The sequence below is a fragment of the Theobroma cacao genome, chromosome 5 (assembly GCF_053813885.1).
Source record: "Theobroma cacao isolate CCN51 chromosome 5, ASM5381388v1, whole genome shotgun sequence".
NCBI classification, from domain to species: domain Eukaryota; kingdom Viridiplantae; phylum Streptophyta; class Magnoliopsida; order Malvales; family Malvaceae; genus Theobroma; species Theobroma cacao.
The window spans coordinates 25,260,955-25,274,470 of NC_142643.1; the positions used below are offsets into that span (position 1 = coordinate 25,260,955).

At 35.2% G+C, this 13,516-nt stretch overlaps 1 protein-coding gene across 2 annotated transcripts; it reads right to left on the reverse strand.

The window, feature by feature from the left end:
• Positions 1–2,784: 2,784 nt before the first annotated feature.
• LOC18598566 ((+)-delta-cadinene synthase isozyme A-like) lies at positions 2,785–6,358 on the reverse strand. 2 transcript variants are annotated; one of them, XM_018120654.2, is made up of 7 exons: positions 6,134–6,358; positions 5,541–5,808; positions 5,027–5,399; positions 4,460–4,693; positions 4,242–4,380; positions 3,894–4,142; positions 2,785–3,322 (listed from the first exon to the last, which is right to left on the reverse strand). In XM_018120654.2, the coding sequence occupies exons 1-7, from the start codon at positions 6,260–6,262 to the stop codon at positions 3,029–3,031; spliced, it is 1,686 nt and encodes a 561-aa protein (XP_017976143.2). In that variant the 5' UTR covers positions 6,263–6,358; the 3' UTR covers positions 2,785–3,028. The 2 variants fall into 2 exon arrangements, with proteins under 2 accessions (XP_017976143.2, XP_017976144.2); XM_018120655.2 differs by having other exon boundaries at positions 4,475–4,693; positions 6,134–6,356.
• Positions 6,359–13,516: the final 7,158 nt, after the last annotated feature.

Genomic DNA, 13,516 nt, shown 5'->3' on the forward strand with positions numbered 1-13,516 from the left:
TATTTATACTGAACCAGTCATGGGAGAATGTACTTGTCATGGAAGAGTAGTTAAAGAACGATATAAGAGATATTAAAAGAATGATCGTGTAGTCGGGTAGTGGGCATAAGTTTTAGGTAATGGAGTAGTGGCACTTGATAGTGCACCACATGTGTTCTTAAAAAACAAAGAAAGATCAAGGGGTAAAACACATGTACTCCAAAGAAAGGTTAAGAGAAAGCCCTTTTAACTATCTCCATATTTGAGCCACCATGCCAAACTCTCTAGAACATCCCAAATGTGAAGGTAACTCATGAACCCTGCCACTTGTTTTGAGTTACTTTCACTTTTTCGTACAAATAGTTGTTCCATGCTTGTTCCTAGGTGTTTCTGTGCTTGGAACACTTTTGGGCACTTCTGCACTTGGAATGCCCCTGGGCGCTTCCATGTTTAGAACACCCTTGGGCGCTTCTGTGCATGGAACACCCCTGGGCGTTTCCACGCTTGGAACCTCCTTAGGCATTTCTATGCTTAGAACACCCTTGGGTGCTTCATGCTTAGAACATCTTTGGGTGATTTTGCTCTTAAAACACCTCTGAACGCTTTTGCGTTTAGAACACCCTAGGCTCTTCCAACTTAGGACACAACTGTGAGCTTCCATGCTTAGAACACCCCTGGGCGCTTCTGTGCTTAGAACACCCTTAGACGCTTTTGTTCTTAGAGCACCCCTAGTGCTTTCAGTTGGAAACACCCAAGACGCTTCCAACTTGGGACACCTCTGGGTGCTTCCATGCTTGGAACACCCCAGGTGCTTCCTTGTTCGGAGAGCCTCTAGTCTTTTCTACGCTTGGAACATCCCTAATGCAATTTTTCTATAAACAATACTTTAAAAATAATAGTTAAAAAAAATTGGGCATCTACAGTAGAGGGGTTCTTTTGGTTAAGGAAAGAGGACATGCTGCAATGAATGAATCAGGATGCACTAGAGGCAGCAGAGAGGAAGATTGGAGCAGTCCTTGAAGCGTAAGTGCTTTAGGTGGCAAGTGGTGAGGGATGAGAAAAAATGGAAGAAATGGTGAATAATAACGAATGGGAAAGGCCTAATAGGAAGAATGTTGGAGGAATCTCAAAAGAGCTTTTTAGTATAATATTTGTTGGGTTTCTAATGATTTTTGCTTAATTTTCCAACCTCTAAGGTTCTCATGTTTATATTGAATAGGAGCACTTTCTTATGAGTAGTTAGAAGAGCACGTTCAACCATGGGAGAACATGCTTGTCATGGAAGAGCAGTTAAAGAATGGTTTAAGAGATATTAAAAGAATGACCATGTAATTGGATAATGGGCGTAAGTTTTGGGTAATAAAGTAGTGGCACTTTATAGTGCACCATGTGTGTTCTTAAGAAACAAAGAAAGATTAAGAGCTCAAGCACATGTACTTCAAGGAAAGGTTAAGAGGAAGTCCTCTTAACTATCTCCATATTTGAGCTACTAAGCTAAGCTCTCTAAAACATCCCAAATGTGAAGGTAACTCATGAACATTGCTACTTGTTTTGAGTTACTTTCACTTCCCTGTAGAAATAATTGTTCCATGCTTGTTCTTGGGTGTTGCTGTGCTTGTAACACTCCTTGGGTGCTTCTATGCTTGGAACACCCTTGGGCGCTTCTGCGTTTGGAACGCCCCTGAGCGTTTCCACGCTTGGAGCACCCCTGGGTGTTTATGTGCTTGGAATACCCTAGGCGCTTCTATGCTTGGAATGCTCTTAGGCGCTTTTGCGCTAGGAATGCCTCTGGGCACTTCCACGCTTGGAACACCCTTGAGCGCTTCTATGCTTGGAACACCCTTGGGCACTTCTGTGCTTGAAAGACCCTTAAGCGCTTTTGTGCCTGGAAGACCCTTAGGTGTTTCTGCACTTAGAATAGCCTAGGGGCTTCCATCTTGGAACACCCTAGGCACTTCTAGCTTGGAACACCCTTGGGCACTTCCATGATTGGAACACCCTAGGCACTTCCAGTTTGTAACACCCCTAGGATCTTCTAGCTTGGAACACCTCTGGGCGCTTCCATGCTTGGAACACCCTAAGCGTTTCCAGTTTGGAACACCCCTGATGTAATTTTCCTGTAAACAATACTTTCAAAAAATAATAGTTAACCAGAATTGGGCATCTATAGTTTAAATGTCTCTTGGACGACTTTAAGGATGCACTCTCCATACATTCACGATTTTACTCTTGAAACAAAAATTTAATCTTGATTAACAAAAAAAGTAGACTCCCTTCTTTACCGACTAGACCAACCCATATGGGTATATCATCTTATCTACTTTTTCATGATATTTTTGCGTCCGAGCTATGTACATTGTTTTGCTATTTCAGGACATCCCTACTTATGTGAATAAATACAAAAATTTATCCAAAAAAGAATCAGCATTGAAATGGTCTTTTTTTTCTTTTTTTGTTCATTGGACTCTTCGTTGTTATATTGTTGTAGTTCATTGGACCAAAAACAACATTATTTCGACCTTACGGACATTATTTCTCGTAATCTCATCTTTGCAATGCAATTGATATCTTCCATCTTGAAATTCAATTTAAAAGTTTGAATTATCCATGCGCCTACTTAATTACACGAGGGAAACTATATATTCCATTTCATATTGAGACGATCTTTTCTGACTTATTAACCATCGCCTTCAAAATGATAAACAATTAGAGTTGAAAGGTGCATCCATTTACAAGCTTTTGTCTTTTCTACCTTTCTTTTCATGCTTTTCAACGATTCAACCGCAACAGTAACATTTTCCATAATGAAACCAAACACTGAGTTGTGGAAAGATAGATTAAGAATTATCAAAGCATGGAAATTACAAATGAACCAAAAATCAAATAACAATACAACACACACAAACGAAAACTAATTACAAGACTACGGAATTTTCACTTGAACTTGGCTAAAGCCTAAGAAGTAAAAAGAACATTGGCAATCTTTATTCTTTAAATTAAAGTGACAGTCACTAGATTTATTTCATGCAACTCTGATTTTGTTCTTCATTCAAATTGGGACCTGATCAATCAACAAGGATGTGATGCTAGTTTTTGCTGCTTCCCCAGCATTTGTATACGCATCTTCGTCCTTGTAAAGGAGATCAATTACCCGTGTGAGGTTGAGAATTCGATTAAGAGCTGGCTTTGGAACTACTGTTGGCTTCAAGAACTCTTGGTTTATATCCTTCCAAGCATTCTTAATTTGCTTGTCAAACTCATTGTATGCCTCTTGCTCTGATACCCCGTATTGTTTCATGTAGCACTCGACGGCTGAGGCAACATGCCCTCTCTCTTGCTCAAACTATATTCACAGGATTTACAAATAGACATTACAACAACGATAATTTTGTACAAACATCATATAAGCTCACAATTCATAAATATATTTTTTGCCACAATACTGAGAAAGTTTTCCTCTTCACGAATATGGCAGTCCATGAGCTGAGCTACCTGTCAAGCCTACGAATGTAACTCGATTCAGGCTGACTCTAGATATGATTTTTTGGACTCGAATTTGGTCAGACTTGATGATATTATTATATTGATAAATATTATATTTCAAATAAGTTTTAATTTAGAATATTAATATACTAATATATATCTATTTTTAATATTTTAAACTTTAATGACAAATCAGACTTGAATATTCCAAGACATCAACTTCGTTTGGTTTGGCCTAACCCAGCACGTGAATACCTCTTTTAACATCAAATCATTAAACAATTAATAATGTTTTCGATTGGTTTTTGTAAACAATTTTCCCATAGCAATTAGAGCTCTTTATCAAAGATTTTGACAATGAAAAAAAAGATTTGCAACAAACTTACAGCTAATTAGTTTTAACTCGTTTATAGAGAAGCAAATAATAATACCTTGTGACTGGCAATATCGTTCATCAGCCTAGAAATTATTGTTGAAGCTCTAAGAATCTTCGGGTAATTGTATGCCCAAATAAAGGTCTCTTTTGTTATGGTATCTTCCATGCCAACAAAAGATGTAATTGTAAGCATATGATAAGCACAGGTTACTGATGCAATAGACATATACTCTTCCAGCTTTGGCGTGTAATTTTCATGGAGCCATTTGGCCTCAGCATAGAATGCTTGAACTTGTTGTTTCATCTATAGGGAGCAAAAAACTAACAAAAATCAGCAAACACTACTAATTTAGTCATTGATTGCAGAAAAATATAGATGATAGAGGGTTTAGTAACAACATACCGCTTCTTTGGCAAGTTGGACACGGTATGATTTCCCTTGCTCGGCCATCAATTCTTCCATTTCTTTATAAACACTTAAAAGTTCACTATAGCACACTTTCATGTAGTGTGGAAGTTGATTTATGCAGCTGATATCCCACCTGCAAGTCATTCATATCAAATGGTTACGTCTATAATTAGTCAAATTTTACTTCCAAATTTTGAAGTAAAGGTGATTGCCTGGAAATAATTAACCTCTGAATTGCATTTGTAAAGATTTTAAGTTCTTCACGCGTGCCATATGCATCATATATATCATCCAAAATCGATGTCAGCGCGCTTACTTTGGTCAGGAACGTTCTAGCAAGGGAATAGTGGGGTTCAAAGTACACTCCCAACATCCACAAGTAACATTCGACCAATCTATCTCGTATAAAAGGAAAATTCTTTGCAACATCTAAGCCTTTCCACCACCTGAAATAAGTTAGTTAGCACAATTATAGAACAAAATCAGTAATTGGTAAATAGAGGTGGCAAATGATGGGTTCGGGTCAAATAGATTTTGGGTTCAGGACTTTTTGAGTTTGGGTGTCTTTGGATTTAAGTTATTTTAGATTTGAGTCTTCTCAGGTTCGAGCCAATTTCAAGTCATTTTAATGTGAAATGTAAACATTTAAACATGTTTTCCAAGTTTAAATTTTTCAAATTCATATTATCTCTAATTCATTATTTATTTTTTGGGACAGGTCTTCAGGCTTGTGTAGGATTTGCTAGCTTTATTGCTAAAAATATGGCACGAGCAATTACCTGTACACCTCTTTTATCTCCTTCTTGTGCAAATGCTGTAACAACTTGAAGTCTAACTTTGCAAATTCCAATAAAGTATCTTCTTGAGTAACATATCTTTCGTATATGGAAATGTAGTTCCTGGCAACCAGTCTTGGCAAGCTCTTGCGCAGGGGCCTCTTCAGCGCATTATTAATTTGTGTCGAGAGAGGATACTCTACCATAGTTTCTGCCGACTTTAGGTGAGAGGAGGTGAAAGCAAGAGCTTCTTCGAGTATCTGTTCTCCATGCACTCGCAGGTGTGCAGCTTCATACAATTCTAGCAAGCCTCTCACATCACTAATTAAGGATGCCTTGAAATTTCCTTTCTCATCTTTGAACTTGTTGAACGATTCTGCTCAATCACCAGAGGCATTTGAAGAAGAATTAGTGAAGGAAGAAACCCAGAAGCCCCTAATACATATAATAGAGGTTTTTGTTTCAGAGAAATTGATGTATTGAAGATTGATTTGGCTTGTAACGAATTAAGGCATACCGCAATGAACATTAAACCCGTGCTCTCTAAGCAATCGAAATCGAACTGCTGTACTGCAGAGATCATCATCTCTCTCAACATTGCAATTGGGATATATAATTTCTAAGGAATCTTCAATCTCTTTCTCAAAATGGTAAGCCACACCTAAGCGCTGGACTGCATCAATTAAGTACAATTTTTGGGAAGGCTTATCCATGGGTGTGGCCAACATGCTCCTCACTTCTTGCTTCAATTCTTCAAATCGTAGTTGAGTCGTAGCATTCATATTCTAATCATATTGTCATATTGTAGTCACAAAATTGTTAAAACTATTGTTGATAAGATTAACATCATTGTTCCAAACCCTTTAACAATAACAATCAGTCAGCTATAAATGCAAAATATCATTTTAGTTAGAAGTATTATCCTTATCATGTGATCTATTAATTCCCACTAACGTTGGGAAGCAGTAGAAATCACAAAGAAACCTAAAACGTTTGCCAACAAAATAAAGATGATATGACAAATTAAAAGTCAGTTAACATTAATCTGATCTCAAAACCAAAACACACACAAGGGTGAATTCACCACCTGATAAAGGTTTTCATACATACCACTTCGGAAGGACAAGAGAGGAAAAGTTCCCCCCAAATGTTAGGACGGAAATTGGCCAAATGCCGATTTTCGTTGTTGGACATTGTATCATGACTTGAAGCAGGAGTTGAATGAACTTGGGAAGACATTTTCCTTAGGAGATGGGTGGTATTGAAATGGTGTAATACGGCTTACAGCTTTGTGTTCTAGCTTTTAGACAGAGTTTTGTGTGATCCAAATGCTTATTAGTTGTATTTATAAGTTGTCGATTGATGTCCCTTTATTTAAGTTAGACTCTATCTAGCATTGCTTGTAGATTGGATTTCTAATGTAATTTAGAGTTTATTCTCGTTAAGTTAGTGGGCTTGCTTGTTGTAGTTGATAATATTAGGTTCACACATGAGTGAGAAAAAGTGTTGGGTGGTACATTTCACATCACTTACGTTGGTCTCTTTGTCCTTGCTATCAATTGAATTTGGAGATAAGATAATTACGAGTGGTGGAGCCCTCAATTTTTAAATTTAGTACTATATATATATAATTTGAGATATATATTTTTGTCACTCTTAATTTAATTGCACAGCTTCTTCTGAAATAGTGGTAAATTGTTCAACAAAACCATTAATTGTTTCCCCTTTTTTCCCTTCTCTTTTTCGCTGGCCTAGATTCGATCCTTCTTGAACCCAAATTTCTGAATATTTTCCTCTTGTTTCCCTTCTTTTTTTGCACTAGCCAAGATTCGATCCTTCCTAAGTCCAAATTCCAGTGGTTTTTTCCCTTCCTATTTTTGCTCGCCAAGGTTTTATCTTTCTTAAGCTCAAATTCCAGGACTTTTTTTCCTTTTTCGCCCTCCTTTTTTCCCTATGCACTTCATGCTACAATCAAACAAACCTTTTTTTTTTCCTCTATAAATATTTGGAGGCTCATCATTCATCAAATTAGAAAAACTCTTTCTCTTATTCTCTTTTTTCGTGAATGAATCAAATAATTGTTTTCTCTACAAACTAAATAACTATACTAAACTCTTTAACTCAAACAAATTTGAAATCCCTAGCATTTACTATTAATCTATCAATGTTTCTTTAACTCCCAAATGCCAATTCAATTTTAGTTTTTGCATTTGATTTATATTAGTAATATTTGAATTAATAAAGCATAATGTAGTTCAATTATTATTATGTATTGTTAATTTAATGGGGTATACTTTTATTCTCTTATAGGTGAAGTTGATTGATCAAAAATCCCACACCATAATCTCGAAGCTAAGTTCTATTATCATTGCTAGAGAGAGTTTCTTCAACTATATATGCATTGTTCATTATTGATCACAATTTGGAGAATTTGGCTTTAGTATGTATTTTTTTGGATAATTGGGTTGATATGAGTCTAAGCTCTTGGCATAACTTTACTAGAATGTTTTGCATTTTTGTATATAATTTGCTATGGCCCTATGTAAAATACGCATTGCTTAATAACTTATGATGCCTAATGTGAAAGTCTAATGTTAATTTTTTTCTACTTTATGTCTATTTCTATTTGTGAATCTAAAAACTGATATTTAAATTGTTAATGAAATTTTATGTTATAATTCAATTTTATTTCATAAATATTAATTTTTTATCTGAATCAAATCATTGACTCAATCCATAATCTTGTATGATTAGCATTTAGCCACCCGTCATGCAAAATCCTAAATCCGTCCCTGGTAATTATCAATAGACTTTGTTTGAAAACAAGTAAGAAACATGTTTTTTCCACCTGCCCATCTCTAAGCGCCCTTAAATCAAGTTCATCAAAAGTTGAAAATTTTATGTTTTAAAGTCAACATCATAAATATAAGAAAGGGACACCCCTTTTGAGATGTTCTTTTTGTTGGTTTTTGATGCAAGATTAAGAAACTATGGAGTCCTACTCGCTACCAATCCTTTTTTGAGTAGCATTGTGATTTTGTAAATGTACAGTTTCCTTACCTATAACGATGAAACCCATGATCGCTACTAGCGCTTGAGTCTCACAAGTAAGCTCGCCAAGTCCCAAGCTAGCCTTAATTAAATTTTTCTTATTGATCATCAATTATCCCATCATTAAATTTTAAATAATAAACACTTTTACTTGAACAAATACATTTTATAATAACAAGAAACATAAAAACATTTTTGTCCATACCTCCCATCAAAATTATAAACTTAGTACTTAGATTACATTTCGTGTAAATTTCAGTAGACATAACTAAACAAAACACATCATCAACATAAAGACCTCTAGCACCGGAGTGACATGGAGGAAAGAATTACAAGATGCCTATAACACCCCGTACCCTCGTATAGAAGTCAATATGACCTTATCGACAAGACGAAAGGCCAATTGATACTAATTTAAGTGCCAAAGAGTGGTGACGGGTGAAAAGAATATTTTGAAATAAAATATTTTATACATGACGAAATAATGATAAAATAATAATATTTTGTCAAGGATGAATTAGCGAGTTAAAAGGCGATTTGGAAGTGAACCAGGACAAAGTGAGACACTTTGGACCCAAGGAGACAAATGGAGAATTTTGGAATAAAATAATATTAAAATATTAATATTTTATTTATTTTTGAAATTAGTCATGAAGGAGGACTATATGTCTAATCTAAGTGGGGGAGAAGAAGTAAGAAAGAATTTTGAAAAAAAACGACATAAATTGGGCTCACGTGCTTTCATTAAATAAAGCAAGAGAAGGTAAGTATATATTTAAATATTATGGTAACACTTTGGTGAAGTATGAATTTGATATTTTATATGTACTAGTGTAAAGGAAGAAAAATAGAAAGAAATTGGAATTAAAGAAATGTTTGAAGGATCTAATTGTAAAGTATGAAAAGTTTGAAGGGTCAAATGGTAAATAAAGAGAAATTTGATGACTTATGTGCAATTTCAACATTTAAAGTTAAATGGAAATTATCTAACCAAAGAAAATTAGATTATGTGGGAGGATGGAATATGCATGTAACAAATACTATTACATGCAAAGATATGCATGCAAGGATGTACTTATAGTGGGGAACATGTGGGACACCCACTATGTGACAAACAAAAAGGCATAAGACAAAATGAATAAAATAACATGTGTATGTGGATTTTTAAGTTAAAAATGCATGGAAAATTTATGCATGATGGACATTTGTTGACAATTAGACTAAAAAAAGAGAAAATATAGTTGCATGTAATGTCATTGGCCAAAGAGGAGGCCAAATGGAAATTAAGGTGGGAAAGTTGCATGAATGATCATTGGGTACAAATAAGGTGGGATTAAGTGGAAATAAATTAAAGAATGGATATGGATAGTAAAGGAGGATTTCTAACCAATGTGAGAGAAAGGAAATTGGTGCATGAAAACCTATTGGTTGGCAAAATGGCCAAATGAAAATAAAAGGTGAATGTGTGCATGTATTGTGATTGGTCCAAGAAGGTGGCCAAATAAATAATCAACGGAAAAAGAAAAGAAAAATGGCTTGGGAACTTAGGCAAAACTGTGCCTTTGAGAGAGAAGAAGAGAAAGAACTTAGTTCTTGCTAATTTCACCTAAAAGAGAGAAAAAAAAAGAGTGGAAAGGAGAAATCAAAGGAGGGCTCGATTTTCGGACAAGATCTAAAGAAACCATGACATTTCCTTCCTTTATCTTGTAGAGTTTTGATATTTTACCACCCAAAGAGTCTTCAAAATTCAAGAGAGAAACCCTGGAGTGTTGATGGAGGTGTAAAGCTTGGTTTCAAGATACAAGAGAAACAAGGTAAGGATATTGTTTTAGCTTGAATATTCTTTGAAAATAGGTTGGTAACCATAAGAAATGTATTGTGGCAGCAAAGAAAAGCTTGATTGGAGAGGATTTAGTGACATGAAAGCCATCAAACTCTTGGATGCATGATGGATTCAAAGTGAAAGAGAAAAGGTAAGCATGATATTGTGTTTTAAGGCCTACAGTTGGTAAAATTATTAAGAAAATAATTGTGCATAATGTTGGCAACTTGGTGATTGGAACTTGGAAGAATATTGAAGTGCATGTGCGACTCAAGCAACCTCAAAGGTAAAAATGAATAATACTTTAAGCTTAGTTGAAAGATTTTGAGAAAATGGCTATTGATGTGTTGATTGAAATCTTGAAAGACACATTGTGAGGAATAATGATTGTTGAAAAGATCTAAAAATGCATGAGCTGGTTAGAAATGTTAAGGATTCTTGTAGAGTATTTATAAGAATAAAGATGAACAATGTGGATATTAATTAAGGATTCTTGGTTAAGATGCTGCCCATATATAATTGTGTATGTGCATAAAATTGGAAATAATGTGCCCGGTCGAGTATAGTGAAAAATAATTATTTGAAATGTAAATTGTTCTTGAAAATGAAAGGAACTAAGAATTTGGTATATAGTGCAGCAAATGTGAGCTGAATTGGAATGATAACTACTAAGTATATTAAGCTTGGTTTATTGCTAGGAAGTGTGCAAGTGAAAAAGGATTATCGTGGTGATTAATTAGAGAAGGAAAAGGGTGACCGGTAAGCTAATTTAATTTGAAACGTAACCAGATAAGTGGCGAAGTAATATCCCACCATTGTAAGGTGAGTAGGGGGTGTCTATTTCAAAAGATTCCATACTATATAATGTTATATGTATAGTAGCTTGTCAATGATTTGTTCAATGCCTTTATGGAAAGCATGAGTTGCTAGAAAATGATAAGTGATTTGAATACATGATTTGGAACAATTTATACACTATTTTTGTGGAAAGTATGAGCTGGTAGAAACCATAGGAAATTATGGATGCAAATTGATTTGGAAGTTGTTTGTGTAGACTATATATATATACCTATATGTAAAGTGCTTTAGAAACCGAGAAATAAGCCCTTTTGCAATGTTTTGCATCAAAATCGTGCCTTGAATCTTTGTGAAATGTGCATAGATGATTTCACTTCATAAATGATTTAAGCTTGATTTCTTGAGAGCCGATTTTAATTTGAACTTTATGCAAATGTTTACACCATGCATTTTAATGTGAAAAGCAATTTTGAAAGGTTACCGAACCTTGTTTTTAGCAGATTTAAGGAAAAACTCCCGAAAACCTTGATTTGGTTTGGAAAACTGTTTTGACAAACTGAGAGCATCGAGAGTAGGCTGAATGTCACATCGAAGATAGTGTGACCCTTTGTGCACAAGTGAGCTCTAGTTAGAAAATCTTTGGGTCACTGACGAGCTGTTAGATGTGGCTAGGCCATGGTTTGTGATTATACATGGCAAAGCCACGGGTTGTTATTCGTGGCAAGGCCACGAGTTGATATACGTGGTTGAGACCAAATGATTTCTCCGATGTCAGCCAACAACGTCGAGACTACCATGGCTGTGGGAATCCGATGGAAGGGGGCCTCTTGGATTGTTATTATGTGGAAGAGGGTCTACGGATTGATTATCTATGATTACCTACTTGAGAGCCTTGAGAGTTTTTAAACTCGTACTCTTTCACATGGTGGAAAGATATTGTTTTTCCTCAGCTCCTCTATTTAATTGAAAGCTTTCAGTGCTTTATATGTTGATCATGAGTAGATATATGTGGATGTACACGATTATTTTTACATGCCACACACTTTGGGAGCATGCGTGCTTTTATACGGCTATTGTATTTTTGAACGAAATAGATGATTTCGATGACTGAAAATTTATTTTACTACGCTTTCTTTTCATCATTGTTTGCCAAGGGAAGTATTGCACTATGATTTTACGGCATTATTTTTACAAGGCATAAATACCTTACTTGTTATTTGGTTTTATAAGGTTATCATTTTATACTCTGATTTTAGCCTTCAAATTATCTGCTCTAAGCTTGTTTGCCATCTACGCCCTGCTCACGGAGCCAATAATCACTGAGTCTGTGAGACTCACCCCCTTATCTCCGTTTTTGCAGATAAGTGATCAACCTATCGTGCATTCATCGACACTTATTGTCTACCGCGGATAGGTAAAGGCATCTCATAACGTTTCATCTTGAGTCACCCTTGTCAAGCCCAGCTCTATTATATATACTTGCCATGTCATTCATGTACTTGATAGCATATCTACATACTTGGATGCCTCAAAAAATCGTTAAAAATCGGTATCGTACCTAGTGGTACAATTAAGTCGATTAAAACCTCGAACTACTCCAAATAGAGATTTTAGGATGTATTTGAGAGTTATTGAACCTTAGAATGTCTTAAAATGCTGATCCAGAGTTCGAGGATTAATTTGGAATCCAATCAAGAATTTTTATAACGTAGGGGCAAAATGGTCATTTTACCATCCAAAGGCAAAAATTGGAATGTTGGACTAGATTTTTGACCAAATTTGACTATTTGGAGCATAATTTGAATTTGAGAAGTGAAAAATTTTAATTTTGACATTTTTTCGAGTATAAGGGCAAACTGGTCATTCCACGTGTCCATGAGAACGTAATTGAAATTTTTTAAATTTTCCACCACCGTGACACTTATCAAGCCCGTGAATTTCATCTATTATCATTTTTATACTTTGGATAATTAAGGTATTATATGTGGGGGTAAGAAAATGCTTAATAGTTAATTTTAACCATGAACCATTCACACGTTGACACGTGTCACGCTTTAATTCTTTTATAAATTTTCTTTATAAACCAACATAAACCTATCCCAATTCTTCTTTCATTGTCGTGCAAGCCAAAGAAAAGAGGGGAAAGAATAGAAACAACCCTTGAGGAAGAAAATTCAAGAGAAATTCATCGATTACCGAAAAACGAAGCGATCTGAGGTAAAATTTCACGATTTTAGCTTAAGATTCACCTCTCGCATGCTTTCTTTTTTATTTTCTATGGTTGAAACCCAAACTTTCATGAAGGAAGTAATGTTGGTCGAATCAAGGGGGGAAGTTTTGATGATGGTTTTTGTTAGATTTCATGCTATCTAGGTGTTTTTAGTTGTTTTGTGATATTCGATATGAAAAACAGGCAAGAAAACCACATGTCCTTCACTAAACCCTCATTGGCTGAATTTAATAAGGGAAATATTGATGATGAATTTTGTTATATTTCATATTATTTAGCTAGTATTTGATGATTTATGGTGTTGAATATTGACAATGGTTATCGAAAAGTATAGTGCCTTTAGTAAACGACTTGAACAACATCGAGAAAATCATGGTAAATATACTTGGATTTGATTTCTAATGATATATACGGACTTATTGAACTGTGTTGACACTGATTAGCACGTTACTTCGGAATCGGAATGAGTTTCGGATATGATCATTTAAGTCACAATCAAGTTCATTGAGGTAATTTGGGTGTATTTGGAGTACCAAAAGTGCAATGAATCTATTTGGAGTTGAATCGGATGTTTTGGCTAATTAAACAGTGT